Source organism: Astatotilapia calliptera, chromosome 9 (genome assembly GCF_964374335.1).
Source record: "Astatotilapia calliptera chromosome 9, fAstCal68.1, whole genome shotgun sequence".
Taxonomy (NCBI): domain Eukaryota; kingdom Metazoa; phylum Chordata; class Actinopteri; order Cichliformes; family Cichlidae; genus Astatotilapia; species Astatotilapia calliptera.
In genome coordinates this window covers 20,671,772-20,686,760 of record NC_137430.1, presented here as the reverse complement: position 1 = coordinate 20,686,760, position 14,989 = coordinate 20,671,772, and the positions used below count along the sequence as shown (strand labels likewise).

At 39.8% G+C, this 14,989-nt stretch overlaps 1 protein-coding gene across 1 annotated transcript in view; it reads right to left on the bottom strand.

The window, feature by feature from the left end:
• The window catches only part of LOC113029104 (sodium/hydrogen exchanger 9-like), a 64,971-nt gene that overhangs the window by 3,129 nt on the left and 46,853 nt on the right, over positions 1-14,989 (bottom strand). Inside the window, exons 13-15 of the mRNA XM_026179722.2 lie at positions 8,948-8,993; positions 7,467-7,522; positions 20-125 (exon numbers count right to left, since the gene is read on the bottom strand). Of these exons, the coding sequence (XP_026035507.1) occupies positions 20-125; positions 7,467-7,522; positions 8,948-8,993 (208 nt within the window). The remainder of the gene's footprint in view (positions 1-19; positions 126-7,466; positions 7,523-8,947; positions 8,994-14,989) is intronic.

Below are 14,989 nucleotides of genomic sequence, written 5' to 3'. Positions count from 1 at the left end.
CACAGAAAAAAAGTCTTACCTCCTGCACACGGGGGCTACTGAAGACTCTGGCAAATACACCACAACACTGTGGCAGTGACTCAGTCAGCGGGGGGCCACAATGAGTCAGCATTGGCTTTAGATATCTGTGACATTGTTAAAGGACTGTTCAAAACGTGTGTACGTGTCAGTGACTGTAAACACAAGATAAGGTGAAATGGTCGGTTGTAGTCTAGCCTGTCCTCCAGCTCCACAGTCATAACAATAATAGCTAACAACACTAAAGCACATATCAGATTTTATATATATATATATATATATATATATATATATATATATATATTTGAAAGAATGAGTAGGACAGTAACCAGATACGGTGTTTTACCTGTGCAGGATAAAAGGTCAGGGAATTTACATGTTACTGGTGTTGCACTCCAGTAAAGCGTTAACTGGTATGGTCTGTTTCCTATTTTAGCAGCTGATGCTCGAGGGAAAGCCCAACTCTTTGTTAGAAAGAAGTGGTTAAAGTGAATCACTACAGTTTATCATAAACATAATCACTGAGCGTGTGACTGCAAATTGTTTTAGATCTAAGCCATCAGACTCCCAGTTGTTTATATATGAAGACAGAAATGAGAGATGCAAATCTAAAAGTGTAATAAATCATAGTCCCCTTGTGCTCAAAGCAATAAAAAAAACATTATGAAAGTGTATTATTTCCCTTATGAGGTCACTGTCAGCTTACTGGCATTCAGTGCAGTTGGCCTTCCGTTTTGAAGATGGCACACTGCAGAGAGCTGGGATATTAGTCATTCAAGCTTTAGGTACTTGAGCTATTTTTGTTCCAGATTCTTAAGCTGTTAGCATATTTAATATACATAGCTTTTGTCAGCTGAGTTGTTGTCTTAAGGAATAAAAGCTCCCATGCAACACAGAGAGATTTTCCAGGAGGGGATGTTGCATGAGAGCCAAAATCGAGATAAAAATAATTTGCTCAAGAAAAAAAAAAAGGAAAGGTAGCAAATGGGTCGTTATCTAGTTTCAGCAAACTGGGTCAGCCTTGCATTTGATTGAAACTAGAGGCAAGGTCACGAATGCCTTATAAATGTGATAAAGTGCAGATATGTGCATTTTGATTTTCGATCAGCGTTGAGAGGAGACGGTGGAAGCGAAGCGGTGCAGGTGGCAGGTGGTTACTAAACAATAACAGTGGCATATTTATAAGCTCTGGTCTGAAAAGTGGAGGTGAGTATGTTTGTGACATTTCGGAGCCCCCTGCTAGCATCTAATTTATAATCACCTTTCTGCAAGGGGTCATACTTTCCTCAATTTTTGCTTTGGAGGGGAAAAAAAACAACAAAAAAAACGGACAAATTCCTATTTTACCAGTGCCATCAGTGTCAACCTTTGTACCTCACTGCCTTTTATGAGTAATGTGGGACTAATGTGGCACACAAGTGCACAGTCCTCTGGCATGCGTACAAAAGAACAAGGGTAAGTGGAAAATAATCTAATATGGAAATTGGTACCAGCTCTCACCATTCGGGTTCTGTTGTTGAAAATGTGCAAGAGGTTGGAATTATAAGCACCATTCTGGCAGCTAACAGGATTTATTCATAAAATGTCTCAAATGAGAAACAAGGGGAAAAGGGGGGAGGGGTCTAAGGAGGGAGAAAAGGAGAGAATAATGTCTTCCTTGGGATGTGCCTGAGTGAGTTGTCTTCCTGTTGGCACTGCGTCCTCCTGTTCCATGCTGGCATGATACTCGACAGTGATGGTAATTATAACTGCTGGTTCTGCTTTCTGCTACACAATGGTGTCAGATTATATGTGTGTGCGTGTGTGTGTGTGTGTGAAAAGATGCTGAGTAGTTATGTGGGGGTAGAAGACCAACTGCTGCTTCAGCCACCATCACAGCAAGCACAAGTCCCACGCTGCACAACCCGCAGGTAACCTTTTACTGACCTTTCATGAGTTAGGGCAAGTATTAGAGTTATAATACATGTGATCAGCTACTAGAGTTCAGAAACTACAAAGCAGGTTAGTGTGGTTTGGTTAAACGCTTGCTGCTTTTCAGGGGCTTCATGAAATCTTTTCATGCTATGTTTGCCAGGAAACCAACACAGATTTCAGCAAGTCATTCTAAGAAATGGTCTAGAACATAGCACGCAAAACGTCTCCAACAACAACACACTGTTTTTATCTAACGTAAGTTACTTATGCTATTTAAGAAATTGGTTGTAAATAGCCTGTTTATAACTTGTGTGACAAACTTTCCCATTGTTTTACCAGTATTTTAACATTTAAGCAAACGCTGTAGTCGGAAATGTCCAATACAAGCGCTGTTACAGGCAGCCTTAATGATTACACATGAAATGCGAATCAATTAATAAACAAAAACGTCCAGTGGTACAACTAGTGAGGAAACAAGAAAACAGACAGAAGTTGCAGTTACCCTAACTCATCACACTCTCAACACCAATGCACAGTATTCTGATAAAACTTTGTAGGGGTGAAGAGTGGGGTCCAGTTAACAATCCATTAAAATTTCATGTACATCCATTTCATGTACATCCACCAAGTACTTCAAAGCCCACTTATTTATTTATTTATTTATTTATTTATTTATTCATTCATTCATAGGTAGAAAAATGACAAAAAGGCTTATAAATTAGGAAGTATCTCACAAGTGTGGTGTGTACTGTAGACATAGAAATACTGTATAAAAATGTAAAATATCATGTCACATTTAACCTCTGACCTCGATCTGAATTCCAAAGTCATGATAATGTTATATAGAGCTATTTAAAACTATGTTTCTTACCACCATTGTTTGCATTGAGAACATATAGGCATATAGGGAATTCAATATGTGTATTACTTTGGACCTCTGACCTCTTCTTCAAGGTCAAATAGGGTCAAGCTGTCATGAAAAGTTTTTTATTTTTGTTTTATCTTTAAAGAAAATATTGTCAAGAGAAAGAGGATGAGCTGCCTTGGCAGTTTGTGCTTTGTGTTTTTTCTTTTTAAACTGAGTTGATAACATATCCCTAAGTTTATCTGTCAGTGACTCACCCAACCTGGAAGAGATAACTTTGTTAGACAGCAGCATCTACAACAGAGAGTACAAAAGCACACAGGAGTGTGAAACGTCAAAATATACCTTACTGACAGTACAATTACTGTACATTTGTAGCTCAGAGGACTGAGTTGAATTGGCCTCCTTCATTAAAGGCCATGAGATGCATGGCCTTTTGTTAGCCCCTTCCACTGATACACCCACTGTTCTCAGTACTGCTTATTCTCCTAAAGACATGGGAATTTCCATGATTGCAGACTTTGATTGCATTGCATAATGAATACGTATACACTTCTTACATAACATCAAAATGTAAGGAGGAGATATTTACAGTGGGTGCCACTATGCTCTACTTGGTGCTTCTTTGTTGTATGGTATTGTTTAGCCTTGTAATGCTAAAAATATGGGTAACACGCCTAGACTTGATTTTCAAGCCACAGAACACCCATGTAATTAACGGCATTGTACTTCTTTAACACGGGAGAAGACATGGGTGGCTTCTGGGATTCCAGATCCAAAACAAAAACGTGGTTGCTGGGCTAACGCCACAGTATGCAAACCAATTCAGCTGGAAAGATCAAACAGGCTTTGATGTCCCCCAGAATGAGTGCTTGTCCTTATGAACCCTAAAGCCAGGCTGACGGGGAAACAGTTAAGGAAGCAGCAGTGTGCCTCAATGATGCAGATGGTGAGCCAAGTTGAGGCTCAATTACCTGGCAGCAGGATTCCGGCTGAGGCTCCTCTCACCTGGTCCACTTCAAAGCACCTTCAGAATATGTTTTTCCTCCTCATCAATAGGATACATTGGTCGGGCCTTTCATCCTGCTTCTCTCATCTCCTCTTTTCTCGCCCGCTGTCATATTTGCATGCTTTACATGATTCCAAAAACCCATGATATATACACGAGGTCTGGTAAAAACACACAGTCTGTTAAAATGTGCAAGTTAACCCAATATTATAAGCTTTAAATATAGCCATGGCAGGAGTACAGTTCGTGCTGTTTTTTGGCTTTTAATCGTGTGTTGCAACCAGCAGACATATCATACAAATGTTAGCATGCTAGCACATGTAGGGACTGGCTAGCTGGCTCTTTAAAAATAGTGAAGAACAGTCTGTCTGTCACAAGGCTACTGGTGAAGCTATTGCATAAGACAGAGACAGTAGATTACTATTATTTAAAATTTGGTCAGTGAATATAATTCTTTATCAAATTAACCCACTGCTCATTCTCAAGTCAATATTTAACATCTAAATATGTCTTAAACATTTAAATGGAAGCTGCAAAACTAGAAAGAAGAAACCGTTTCACGTAAACAAAACGGAAATATGTCCTAATCAGATCAGAGAATTTCTCAGTACACTCAACCACATCCACCTTGCTTGTGTTTTGTGGTTTAGTAGCCTGAACGCTACATGTATTTGAATTTAATTACAACCTTTACAAACTTTATGGTTTCTAATCTGTCTGAAATATAAACCAATACTGCCTGTTAAAAACAGTTCTCAGAGTAAAATATGTCACAATGAACTCCTTTGAAATGATTTTCCAAGACTAAAACTTAAGACAGACTTATTGAAATGTTAGCAAAAATGACCCCATTTACACTTGTTTACATGAAATGAATTTAGTCAGAGCTCAACCAGTAAAGGAATTTTAAGATCAATACTTGAGGGTTTAAACATCTGCTAAATGTGTGCTGCTGCGAAATTGCATAATTTTTTCAAAATCTGCTGAGCAATCTATGCAAGACCGACAGACAACATGGCTGAAGGGTGTTTCTCGCATCTCTTCTTTAGTTTTTAAATTTTTGTTTATCAGATAAAAAAAAAGATATGTAATATCATAATATTGATATTACATACTTATACATAAAAATATTGCTGTAATATCAGCAACATTTGATAGATCAGTCAGGACTTCCTACATTGTTAATGTTATCAGTGGCATATGCACAAAGTTTGAGCTCTCTTTTTGGTGATTGAAATTCTAGCATTAGCTCTTTTTCCATAGACTGCAGTATTATATTAATGTGCCTTGCTAACCTGTTAGCATTAGCTGATAACTTAGCACTCTATCCCCTTATCCAAAAATGATCAGTTTTTCAAAAAAACCCTGGGCAGTATAAAATAATTATTCCCTCTATTATCGTGAGGGTTACGTTCCAGGACCCCTGTGATAGGTGAAAAAGCATAAATTAGAAAGCATGTTTATTTTATTATTTTATGTACACCCAAAGGCAGGTGGTGCAGGGTGTTTTACATATAAAGCACCTTAAATGTGAGAATAATGCCTTGATCCATCGGCTGGATCAGCGATGTGGTGTTTGGTGGTAAGAATTTAATTTGTACACCTTCAAACGACAGGTCCCTTTTATTTCAATTTAATATTCTTTTAATATAAGTTTAAATAAATATGTGATATTTTCATTTCAATTGTTAGAAAATGGTTATTTTACTGCAAAAATAATTACTAATTTTAGGCCATACATAGTTAAACATGTTTGTTTAATCTAATCTCAGGGTGTAGCTTGTTACTGTTAGCCAATATACAGTTTTACAGTCAGATCTACCCTCTCTCGTCGTATCTGGTTTCAGAACTACACATACCAGCTCTCACTGTTCATGAGTAACACATTTAATACCTCACAGTCTCAGGCTACTGTTTCAATGTGTCTCAAGACGTAACAAGAACACAGACTACACACACACTTTATACTACTTATTTTAATAGTTATGAGCGGACCATGACTTTTCAGGAAAGGAGGGACACAGGGACCTTCCTTTCCTTTTTGATCTCTTTCTGTGAGATCAGTAAAGAAGAGACAAACTTTTGAGAAACATTTATTTCATATTCTTAGATATCCCTATAAAATTTAAATAGATAATTATATAACCCTTTTGAGTGTTTAGGAGTTACTTATGTTATTTATAACTCTTCCTGCTTTAATGTAAGTTACATCAAAGAGAAGAAGGGAAAAAACTCTGTATTAAACTATCAGTCATGTTTGAACACACTCACCCATTCATTTTCATGGGTGCCGGTATAAAAAAATGTATTTAAATATATTTTGCATGCTGCCAAAATAATATTAACCTTGTAGCCTGATTTGTTTCATTATCAAAGGTCAGCTACGTAGCCGGGATAATGCCATTTCTGCACTCTCATTCAATTAAAAAGCACAACCCCCCCCAAAAAACAAACAAAACCTCAATTACGCATTAAATGACTATTCTTAATGATGATGCCATCAATCCAACATTGCACTGTTTTGCAGAAGAGATAAAGCCCATAAAGTAAGATGATGTGCTCCTTACCAAGCACCAGGTCATGAAGTCATTAGGGAGCAAAATTCAATTAGCTTAAACTTAATGCAATCCTCGTGAAATCTTCCTGCAAAGAGTACAACTGTTTTCCTTCTCCAACTACACTCTCTGCTTACAAGACCATCTTAACACGTTGTTAACACCAACAGAGGCGGCAATAGTTAAGCACTTTGGGAAATAACACGTACTATTGTGCAGTTGGGGAGGGAAGTTCAACACCATTCCCACAGAATAAGTTTGCAGCTAGTAAACCCTTAACTTTGTTTAGAATAAAGACTGACAGAGAAGCAAACTGTTTGCTTTGGAAATGAACTTTAGAGGTCCTGGCCAGATTTTGTTATCCTCAGACAGTCACTATAGCTGACTGGCCCTTTATTTATTGTTGCTACAGACAAGAACATCAACCTTTACCAAATGCAAATATATATATTTTCCAGATTGTTGCAAAATAAAATAAAGGTGAACAATGGAGTAAATTTCTGAATGCAACCTGTGAATTTATCTAATAACGGCAAAGGAATGTACAAAATGTATTCTTGCACGGAGCAAAGACTGTGGAGTTTTGGTCCACAGAAATGAATTATAAATAATTTAAATATTAGATTTTAGATATAATATAATATTTGCTGCTTTTCTATCTGGAAAAGGAGTGCATTGTTGGAGTACTCTTTTAATAGTCACGATATTCATAAGACGTGATTGCTGAGAACTGTCACATGAGAGAAGTCACATGGATAATCGTGTTTCAAAGTTGACTTGAAAATGAGGAGCCTCTTAGATAAATGCATCCTAAAGAATCGTTTATATCAGGGAAACTACAATGAGAGCATGTGTGCAAATGGTCCTAATATAGCTGCACAAAGGAGGTCATACACAGTGTATGTTTGCTAGCAGGCCACACACGTTCTTTCTGAACTTTCTGTTTGTCCTGATAGATAAGGGTCTTTCTTCAAAGTCTATGTAATGAAGCACTATTTTTTTCTGATACTCACAGAACAGTAGGGCTCCACAGAGCGCTGCGTTAATTATTGTGAGTGCAAGCAGATGTGAGAGTGCTTTGGAGAAAAAAGCAGTGAAAGGATACTTGTAGTCGAGAGAGTGCCACAGGCCCTGTGTTGTGTCTAGCCTCTCTGTAGCAATCTGTAAACCAGAAGAGAACCAATGTTACTCGCCGACAAACAAAGCCCGTCTGCCGTGGGCTGTATACGGTGCTTGATGGAAATGCCGAAAACCTGCACCTGTGCATGGTCAGCAGGGCCATATCACATGACCACAGCTTGAACAAGAGGGTCAGACCTAATAAAGGGAAAATCCTATTCCCAAAAACTGAACTACCAATAGAGATCCCTCCTCATTACAGTAAGAACAACTGCTCTGGTCTTGCATGCATTCAACTGTTTCCATAAAAAAAGAAATAAAAAAGCTCGTCTCCCCACTGGGATCCTCCTCCAGCTTTACTTGGCCACACTATCTATTTGGCCGCTTGATACCAGAGAGATGCCCAGACCTTGTCCCATTCATAGCGTGCAGATAATCGTCGGTTCAAATAAGAGAGTGAATGGTGAGCTGCTGGGAAGCAGCGATGGCAGGGTGGGTGTATGCACAACAAAAGGCCACACTCAGAGGGCCTCTGTTGTGCTCTGTTCTGGATATTGCGCAGACCATCACTCAAAGCGAAAGCGAAACTGCATTTCCTCTTGAAGTGTTCTTCACTTTAATGCCATGTGGTCTTAAAATAAACAGCAGACCCAAGATTAAAGGCTGGACGCCCATTATGTGTCAGTAGGAGAGGATGGACGGATATGCTGCAAGTACAATATTTGCAGAAATTATACATATTAGTAAATCCCTATAATGTACAGTTCTCAATATTTAAATAAGAAATAGTGTGAAAGAAGAATGTGTTGACCACAAAACCGCTCGAAGTTTTATAGTCATGTGACTGCCCTCTCTCACATGTTCAGCGAAGCTTGCTGCTTCCAGTGCGACACAATGCGTATGTAGGCAGAATCACTTCTTGTAACACAGTGAAATGTAAGTGACTGTGTGACAGTCAATATTAGAAGCTGTTGGGCCAATACTTGTTTTTTTTGGTGTTGAGCATATTCTTGGAAGCATTATTTTCTTAAGCTTAATGTGCACTCTTTCTAACTAGAGTAGCCCCCTGAAACAAATCAGATACATTCGTAAACAGACTGCAATGATGTTCAAGCTTCAGCATGTTAAAGCACACGGAATGACAATTAACTTGCCGTAACCCATCGATAAACAGTGGCACTAATATACAATCTTCTAAATGGGATTGGAGAAGCGATGCCTGCACATCAATGCAAATTGTGCTGAGAAGGATTTAGAAAGCACCGATTAAAAAAAGGATCAATTTGGAATATTTAGCCGAATCCAGTTATTTGACAGTCACATAATATGTGGTGCATAAAGAAGGAAGCTGATAAACATTTCTATTAAAAAAGGCAAAATTTGATCCCAGAAAGAAAAACAAGAGGATGAATAAATATAGTGAATTTAGAAAAAAGATTTATCTATAGTAGAAACAACTGCGCTTACCTCAAAAATGCGGTCCTCCTGGTTTTCATCTGGATCCACCCCCACTCTAGAGTGAATTAAAATAGAAGTACAGTGAAATCCTGACTCACTGTGCAATAATAATAAGAATTTCCAATAAGAAGAAGAATTCTCAGATGCTTTTGCTCTATAAGAATAGAACAAAGGTATTGGAGAAAATCTCCAATCCCGTTTGAATAGTCTAATGCTGCATGCAGCTTAGCAGGGAAGGTGACAGTCAGTCCCGTAACACGGTTTAGTTCTGAACATGACCTTTCAAACAGTTTCATCAAAATCAGCCTCATCTTCCACATCACACTGGGAAAATGTCAGCTGGGTAAACCTTTGATAAATGACAAACAGCGACGCAATTATGCTCGATATCATGCGCGGCTGCTGTTATTATCCTGTCAAGGTGTGTGGACCCCACTTTGCTGCGACAGGGCAGGGAGGAGAGGCCGACTGGCTGCTTGTTCACTCTGAGCTGAAATACAGTGACTCAACAACAGCCCGACACAGTCCCCATGAGCCACTTCGTCTCGCAATGAGAGTGTTATTTCAGAGTGTGCGTGCATTTGCTGCTTTTAAGCCTAAAACTGTCAGACTTTCTTAAAGCCAAATGGTGAAAATCTTGATATAACGACCTACCACCTGCAATCATCTACATATATACGACTGCACAAAACAGTGCACCAGCAGCACCATCAGTAGACTGGGGGCTTAAAGAGATGCAGGGAGGGAGATGGCTGTCGATTCTTGTTCCTGCAGGTCAGCAGTTAACTCTAATAGCCTGGCATTACTGCTCGGGACATTTTGAAATAGCCTTCTGTGCATTTGTGTGTGTATGTGTGCTTTTGCTTTTTTTTTTAGTGTGCTATACTAAAGCCTTTTACTAAGAATGCAGTGCAATAACACAAAAGACAGGAGATTCTCATCAGAGCATTACAGCTCTGCGAATGGTTGTACAGATTGTGTCTTGGCAGCCGTTCTTCCATAATCCATCTCTTTGTCAATGTTTGTCTTGACTGTGCTTCAGTTTCTCCCTCTCAGATGACTGCTCATCTTGTTTTTGCTTCTCGAATTTCAGCTTAGTCTTTGTATTTTCTACAGTGCAGTGGAGGCTGCTTTGTGCCTCAGTGTGACACAGATGCTGTGGTTTGAAACTGTCATAAAGAAAAATCTGGACGTGAATGTATTTGTTGTCTCACCTGATATACGCTGGTAGCATATCCTATTACAGAGTTTTCTCTCTTTGTCACCTAATAAATCTAAAGGGTCTAATATAACGATAACCTGAGTAAACACAACGTGCAATTTTTAAATGATGATTTCATTTGTCGAGAGAAAGAAACTATCCAAACCTACTTGACCCTATGTGAAAAAAAATAATTGTCCCCTAAATCTAATAACTGGTTATGTTTCTCTTGGCAGCAAGAACTACAATCAAGCATTTGTGATAACTGGCAATGAGTTTTTCACATCACTGTAAAGGAATTTTTGGCCCACTCTTCTTTGCAGAATTGTTTTAATTTGGAGAGTTTTTCGAGCATGAACGGCTTGTTAAGTTCATGCCCAAGCACCTCGATCTGATTTAAATCTTGACTTTATCTATGCCACTCCAAAACCCTTTGAATCCATTCAGAGGTGGACTTGCTGGTGCGTTTCCCAACATTGTCCTGCTGCAAGTGCGCTTGAGCTTCAGGGCACAAACTGATGGCTGGACTCTCCTTCAGGAGTTGCTGGTAGAGAGCTGAATTCGTGGTTGCATCAGTCATACCAACTTGTTCATGTACTGACGCAACAAAGCAGCCCCAAACCATCACACTACCGCTACCATGTTTAACTGTTGGCTTGATGTTGTTTTTATGAAATGTTGTGCTAGTTTTACAGCAGATGTAAAGGGAGTCAAGTTTCTCATCAGTCCACGGAATATTTTTTAAAAAGTCCTTAACTAAGGAAAGCGAGGCTTGCATTTCTTTAGATGCTGTTCTGGGTTCTTTTGTGACCTCCTGGAGGCGTCATCGAGTAATTTGGATAAACCGGCCACTCCTGGGAAGTTTCATCAGTGTTTCAAATTTTCTCCATTTGTGGATAATGTTCTCACTCTGGTACACTGTAATCACAAACCCCTAAATATGAATAATTATTCCTTTGACAGATGTCAATTATTTTCTTTCTGATCTGTTTCTTTAGAGTGTGGCTTGATGTGTTGCTATTAGAGATCTTTTAGCTTACATCACTTTGTCACATAGGTGCTATTTAAGTGATTTCTTGATTTAACAGATCTGGGAGTAATCAGGCCTGTGTGTAGCTAGCGAAACTGGCCTCATATGATTAATCACAGCTTCTATCACATCATCAGTTTTTACCTTACATCACTTAACCCCAGCCGTCGTTCTCCTCTTCTTTTTAATGTAACATTTTTCATATCGCTATCATCTCTACCCTTTCTTTCCCCTTTGTCTTCCAACCCCACTTCATCTTCTCTTTGCTAATTTGTCTCCCCTTTTAGCATTTCAATATCCATTTCACTCTCTCAGATCACTCTTCCTCTCATCACCACCTCTCACCTTCTCTCAATCCTCGTTCTTCTTTCTCACCACCATCTCTCTCTCCTCTATTTTCTCACCACCACGTGGATCAATTCTTTCTCTCAACAGGAACAGAAAGGGAACTGAGATCAAATTTGTGCTGAATTATTCTTAAATTCCCTGAGAACTGCTTTTATCATGCAAGGGCTAAAATGGAACAATTTATTTTAGGGCTGTGGAAGAACCTTGTGGATGGGGCAGGCTGTGACAGGCACATGCAGCCTGCACTGCATGTGACGCATCCCCTTCAGCTGGTGGAATGCATTCTGTGGCGACAGGCTCTGTCGCTGAGCTGAAAGAAAGAGGAAAGGGCAGATATGTTGCAAGGGAAGCGAACGAGAAGAGAAAGCTGCGGGTGTGAGCAAAGAGGAGATGGCGAGTGCAGCAAACAACAACAACAACAACAACAACAACAAAAAAAGTAGTTTTGAGTTTCTTGAGTATGACGGAAGAATATCTTTGCTGACAGTGTCAGAATGAGTGGATGCTATGTTGGAGAGTGTGTGTGAGAGGCAGGGAGAGTGAGTGAAAGATAGGACAAGACAGCCAGAGACAGACAAAGAGGGAGAGACATAAAAGAGAATGGAAAAACAGTTATGTGGGGCTCTCACTCAATCCCAATGCAAGAACGGAACAAGGAGATAACAAGGCAGTGGGCGTTTGTGAGCCGGTGTCCTTTCACGGCCTTGCTTTTCAAATTGATACGCACCCTGTGCACTGGGATTCAGACAAATCAAGTCCAAACTAACTACCCTGTGACTGTGAGTTCACATGAATAACTCTGTAAATGAATTAAAGTGGACAGCCAGGGGAACGCAGCGGGAGAGAAAAGAAAGCGCAACAGAGGAGGAAACGTGTGTAAACTTTGCATAAATTCATATCTACTACAGGAAAATAGGGGCGCAGACGAGAGCTGAGTCATAGATACTTTTGTAATGAGCCTCCACAGGAATATGTGATCCTCCCATGGCCCACTTGTTTCTCCAAATGAGGCAGAGTTACCCCCATTCTGTAAGGAAATCACATCCCATGCAATAAAAGTCAGTCAAAAAGAAATTCACCGAGGAGCAACTCGATCTCCTGCAATCTGGCAAGATTGTAAGACAGAGTTGGTGCTCCTGTTGTGCAAGTCCTCAGCATTGTACAAAATCAGTGGCCTTTTTATGTGCTGATACAATCATGTGTTGCAATAAGCTCCAGTGCTCCTCAAACATCTCTGGACATATTCCAGGATGACACAACACTTTGTACGGGGCCCTTACTTGACGACTCAGCCGGTTCTTTTGGGGAACATTGCTATTAATAACAGCATGTTTTTAGGCCTGAGTTCTTTTATGTAAGAGAACGAACTTCTTTTCTTTACCTTATCTTGCGCAGCCATACATAAAAGCTGGAATTACACAGCAGAAAGCACCCTCGCACACACATAAATATCTCCTTACAAGTTAATACTTCCACTGTGCCTGAGAGAGAAGTGGAAGAGTGAAATAACTTGGCCTTGGGCAATGACGAAGTATGCGGTAGGAATGTGTACGCGCAAATGTATATGTGCCCGCGTCTCCATTGGACTGTTATCACTCTAGCTGACAGTAATGGGCTGATAAAGCTGAGCTCACTGTCTTGCAGGCACACTGAACATGAAGCCCCCTGAGAGACTACAACTGCTTTGCATGTATACCTCATTTATACACTGGGGGGAGTCTACAGGTAGTGTCTCAATGTGTTTGGCGGAGATTTTGCCCCCCAAAAAACGACTTGCAATTGTTTATTAAGGAAAAGAAAATGAGATATAATTGGAAGCTTAAGTTAAGAACAATCAAATAAGCTTCTTTTTAAGTTCAAGAGCTCAAGGATGAAATACTTAGCAGGCAGGGTAAATTAAGTTACAGCACTCCTCCCTTGTGCTGCGCAGGCGATGCACAAGTTCTTTTTTTCACTGCTCCGAGAGAGAGGCAGGGGATAAGGAAAACACGGAAGAAAATCGAAATAGGGAGGGGGCGAGACAAAGACAAAGAGGCAGAATCTCACAGGGACTGTGTTTGCACTATACTGTGAGTATGGACAAGAGGAAAGCTCATCCTTCTAGTTTCCTGTTTGAAAATCCCATTTGGCTGTTCTTCTCACCGGGGACACACTGATATCATATTTGACAGCTCTCAGGAACAGAGCCTGGAACCAAAGCTGACACATACGCGAGGATATTTTCTGGGTTTAATTTCTGCCCCACAGACTTTCCAGCTACAGCAAACACACTTTACCCCCAATCATAACTACAGAGTACTTCCAGAAAACAGAGCACTTTAAATAAAGTATTGAATGTAAGTGTACAGATGCTGTTACATACGCCATATCATATAAAGGCGACTGCAAGCTCAACAGAAGCAAAATACATGTACATGTGTGTATTTGAATAACAAATAATTTATTGCACTACAGTTAATTCATCAGTAAAAGTGAGTAGATGCTACAGGTTATACGGGTTATATCGCAAAAAGGACGTATATGACTATAAAATAAAATCCCCAAACAGTGCAGACATCAATACCTGCAATGACTCATAGGCTGGTTTTAAGATTTCAATGTAGTGTAGGCTTGGCACTGACAATAAAAAAAAGCAGCAGTTCAAGTAAAGCAAAGATTAAATTAAAGATGTGCCCCCCTCTCACTGTGCGAGCATTACGTGTAAGTAAACACAATGACACACATGATTATGACTTCATAAGACGTGTAAATATATTCGCCTGATCCTTACATGGCATTTATACTTTGCTAGCAATGTGAATTTAAAAACCTTGTGGGCTGCAGGAGCTGCCGAAGAATAACACTGAAGTTATCGATATGCGATGACTAACCACAATCACACGTTATCCGAAACAAAATCCTGAACTTGAACTGCAGATGTCATGAGAAAGTCGAGCCAAGAGCTCTCTCACACCCACAAAACTCTAGCACCCCACCGTGAGCTCTGCAGTGCGATCAGCTCCACAACTATGCACAAAATGAAACCTTCAAGTGCCTGAACAGTCAAGCGCGACTGTTTAAGACATTACATATTGTGCAAGATACTGCAATCTTGGATGTGGACAATAGAACATAATGTCTTTCCAAGCTTTAAGACAGATAAGTTCACGCGGTCATGGCCGAGCCCTGTATCGCTCAGTGTTATGACTCTGCTGTGGATAAGGACATAAAACTGGAACATAAATTTCCCTTCCTGATACTGCAGTCTAGCAAAACAAAGCGTCATAAATGACCAAGTCCTCGACTGTAATATGTAGGTCGATCTACAAAGACCCAGAATGTGCTTTCACCTAAATTTCAAATCACTTGAGCTGGTGTAAAAATAAAACTGGCAGGGTAGTGTAGAGGGACGCGTGTGCCTGAGACGCACGTGTACTGAAGATATTAGCGGGATGCGCAAAGCATTTACATAAGTGCACGGTTCGTTCGTTGT